Raw genomic sequence first — 4,323 nt, 5'->3', positions numbered from 1 at the left:
GAACTCTGCACTGCACTTTTTAATTTATTCTATTCTAACCCTTAAATATGCAACATAAGAACTCTCATACTTCACTCCAGTATTCTTTTTTATTATTTATTTGTACGATTTGCATATGCTGGCATTCATGTGCATGTATGAAACTGCATGTGTTGGTTTTGTTAGTATGAGAGAGTGAAAAGTGTTTTATTATGCAATGACCATAAAAGGAATCTTAGTCTAAACTTGCTACTCCTGACACCATCTGGCCTACATTAAAGTGACATGGAGTTATATGAGGTACTGTAAGTCAGTGTAATACCTGCAGTAGGTTTGGCTCCCAGTTTGGAGAGGCAGGCAGGAGTGCTACAATACACTGCTGTGGACAGAGACGGCAGAAAGAAAAACACATCTTTAGAACCAGTATTCATACACTGGGGTCAATTGTGCAATTGTGTTGCCTTTTGCCCAATTGGTGATGGAGGTTTGGTTGATGAAGTTTTTGATAATACCTTACTTGATGTTTTGTTCTCAATGGAGGGTTCAAGTTCTTTGGTACTGGCTGCAGGCATTATAATATTAGCAGCAGCTGCTGTGGCAGCTCTAAAAGAGCAGCTGCTATATTTTGTTTGACTAGGTGTTTGCTCAGATCAGATGTGTTTTCCTGTCCAGTTTTGCAATTCGCCTCACAGGTATTTGCAGGGAGTGTTGTCTGCATCAACTTTTGAAAAATGTAACCACACCCATTTCCTGGGTGACATAGTTATGTCAGTGTCACTCTCTCTTTCTCTCAATTCTCCTATACAATTTACAGTCGGTACCCTTAAACATACGAAGTTCAGTACCCATCCCTAATTGTAGGCCTGTGAATATTCTCATTTGTCCAGGTCATAGTATCTCAAAGGAGTTTTAAATCGAAAGCAACTGGACTTGGTTATTTGTCTAGGAAGCCGTTTCACCTCTCATCCAAGAGGCTTCATCAGTTCTTTCTCGCACCTGACCAGGCTGGGACTGGTCCAACTATCTGGTGTGGAGACCCAGGTATTTTTAACCTCTGGGAGGGGCTTTCACAAGGCTGATGATCTCACTGGTTCCTTTTGTGCTCCATGTGCCAACAACAGTTGTTAGAGTGACTGTCTTGGTGGAGCTGGTTTCGACTTCGTTAGAGCCCTATTGTGTTATAACGACAGTCGTTGGAGTCACATGCCACTTGTGAACAGTTGTTTTTCTTAGAGGTTAAATTGTTGAATCTCCTGGGAAGGGATGAAAGGGCAGCATTGTAAATTGGAGATAGGTGGTGTCTGAGGCCTCCTCCCCTGTTGAAGGATGGTTTCTCTACTTTCACATAGATGGCTTCTTTCACTCCTCTTTCGAACCACCTGTCCTCTCTGTCCAGGATGTGAACATTGCTGTCCTCAAAGGAGTGGGCTTTCTCCTTAAGACCAGTCCCAGCCTGGTCAGGTGCAAGAAAGAACTGATGAAGCCTCTTGGATGAGAGGTGAAATGTCTTCCTAGACAAATAACCAAGTCCAGTTGCTTTCGATTTAAAACTCCTTTGAGATCCCTAATTGTAACGATCATGTCATATTGTGATTTGTGTGATGAATCACAGGGCATGGAGCATAACATGGTCAAATGAAATTGGAGTCTATTTAACCTAGTCATGGCTGGTGGACATAAAGCAAGTGCTTCAAAGGCCTAAATTGTTAATTAGGCATCAACCTCATCTTGCTTAACATGCTGAGTGGCCTTGGCACAGGCTCCAGTCATATTAAGACTAAGCTCCAGAAAGAAATCATTTACCAGCACTGCTTTGGTAGACAGTGACACAAAAGGCAAACAATCAGTGTGGAAAATTACACACTTAGAGTTGCTGCTGGGTTAATATTATCTTCTGGCCTTGCCAGTCTTCAGACCTGGATCTAGTAGAGCCCCATTTTGGGATGTGGTAGAACACGAGACCTGCAGCATTAATGTGATACAGTCATGTCAACATGGAGCAGAGTCTTAGAGGAAAGTTCTGAGAAACATCCGGTGGATCCATGACATGAGGAACTGAGGAACTACCCAGTGTTAGTGTGGTGTTCCTAATAAAGTGATTACTGAGTGGATATACACAGATGTGGGTCTTTACTATGTCTTTCAATACATTTTTTCCCAATCAATCCACACTAAAATCAATTTAACATAGATTGATGGAGGAAAAATTTTATCAATCCAAAATTAACTCAACAACACACTTTTTGTAACTGCAGCACATGAACAGATCAGAACCAAACAATGAGGATCTTGATTCTTCATTAAGGTCAGTACTGGGGCTAGAATGGATCCAGTAGATAACATCAGTCAACCTTGTTTTTGGGTGGCTGTTAAATTTAGAGTCATTAAATTTCACGAAGCTACATATTTGTAGAATAATGGTTACAAATTGCAACTATTTATTTATTTATTTATTTTTGTATTTAATATGTCATATTACTTTTATTTATTACTTATATCAGTTTTTGGTGACAAAGCAGTTGATATTTCCTTTTTTGGATCCAGAAAAGAAAAACTCAAATCCAAATTAATCAGGGACAAACATTCTTGTATAATTCACCGACCATAACTAAATAAACAGATACATTTATGCCTCATTTGTTGGCCTTCTTTTAAGGTTTTCCTTTTTTCTGTTAACTTGCATGTTTAATTTCCTGTTTTATACATAGTTAACTGCAGACACCATTGAGGTTGATTCAGTCAAGTCAGTGGCATCCATGTTTTGTTTGTTCCTGTTACTCAAGTTGAAGAATTTAGTCAGTTAGTCAGAATGAAAATGAGAGGAACAAAGAATGAGAAAGCACTAACAAGTCCATAGATGTTATACATTCTGATGCCCAAGCAGGCCAGTTTGACAATAGAGTAGTTTAAACAGTACACTTTATCAATGACATTTCCACACAGCTCCAAAGAGGAACTCCAGGATATCATGCCAACAACTACAATAAAAGCGGGTAACCATGTTACAGCTATAAGCATGGCAACCCTCATAAATGTCATACGTGTGTTATATTGTAGAGGATAACAGACAGCGAGGTATCTGTCATAAGACATGAAGGCTAAGCTGAAAAACTCCACAAGAACGTAAGAGTACAAAGAGAAAATCTGCAGGAAACAAAAAGGCACAGAAACAGTGTGAATGTCAAAGAGGATCTGAACCAGCAAGAATGGAAACAACCCTATACTACCATACAGTTCATTTACAAATAGGCTGCACAGAAACAGGTACATGGGTTCATGTAAGCTCCTGTTCATACAGATAATCACAATCAGCAAAACATTAGCACAGATAATTAAAATATATAAAGACATGACAATTGTGAAAAACAAGTATTTAAAATGTCCAGTGTCAAAGTAGGCAGCAAGAGTGAAATGTGGAACCTGTGTGGAATAGATCATGACTCTTCTTACCACAGGGAAATCTAAGTAATTAAGTTACATCTTGTTATCGTTGCCTAAGTTTAACTAACCAAAACTTAATATTAATAATTGTTGGTCAGTGTGTAAAAACCACTACACAACAGTAACAAATTTTACAAATGTGTTACTTTTAAGTCACTATAAAGGTTATATGAAACTACATGACACAATGCAAATCTGAGCTGAAGCTCTGTTCTGCTCCCCTTAAACCTTTCTGGTTGGTGGACGCCCACAGCAACAGGCTGTCCTCACAATAGCCCACTGAGTTTTACTGATTTCAGAATGACTAAAACTACATCAGAATCAGAATCAGAATCGGTATTATTGCCAAGTATGTTTCCACATACAAGGAATTTGTGCTGGTGATTGGTGCAATTGGGGATCAGGGGGATCAGTGACAGTGGGGCTCTCTAGCCTTGTTGATAAGGCTGATAGCAGACGGGAAGAAGCTGTTTTTGTGGCGGGAGGTTTTGGTCCTGAAGGACCGCAGCCTCCTGCCAGAGGGGAGTGACTCAAAGAGTTTGTGTCCAGGGTGGGAGGAGTCAGCTACAATCTTCCCTGCACGCTTCAGAGTCCTTGAGGCATACAGGTCCTGGAGGGATGGAAGATTGCAGCCAATCACCTTCTCAGCAGAGTGGATGATATGCTGCAGTCTGTTATTGTCCTTCTCCGTGGCAGCAGCGTACCAGATGATGATGGAGGAGGTGAGAATGGACTCAATGATGGAGGTGTAGAAGTTCACCATCATAGTCCTTGGCAGGTTGAACTTCTTCAACTGCCTCAGGAAATATATCCTCTGCTGAGCTTTTTTGATGAGGGAGCTGATGTTCAGCTGCCACTTAATGTCCTGTGTAATGGTGGTTCCCAAGAAGAGGAAATGCTCCA

At 40.4% G+C, this 4,323-nt stretch overlaps 1 protein-coding gene across 1 annotated transcript; it reads right to left on the bottom strand.

Annotated features, from left to right (window-relative positions):
* Positions 1-1,151: 1,151 nt before the first annotated feature.
* LOC139632391 (olfactory receptor 11A1-like) lies at positions 1,152-4,051 on the bottom strand. Its single transcript, XM_071497312.1, has one exon. The coding sequence runs from the start codon at positions 3,415-3,417 to the stop codon at positions 2,776-2,778; it is 642 nt and encodes a 213-aa protein (XP_071353413.1). The 5' UTR covers positions 3,418-4,051; the 3' UTR covers positions 1,152-2,775.
* Positions 4,052-4,323: the final 272 nt, after the last annotated feature.

Source organism: Trachinotus anak, unplaced genomic scaffold (assembly GCF_046630095.1).
Source record: "Trachinotus anak isolate AG129_WGS33_773 ecotype Australia unplaced genomic scaffold, CSIRO_AGI_Tana_v1 ptg000014l, whole genome shotgun sequence".
In the NCBI taxonomy this organism is placed as follows: domain Eukaryota; kingdom Metazoa; phylum Chordata; class Actinopteri; order Carangiformes; family Carangidae; genus Trachinotus; species Trachinotus anak.
The sequence above is the reverse complement of the archived record's forward strand: the minus strand, read 5'-3'. Positions and strand labels throughout refer to the sequence as shown.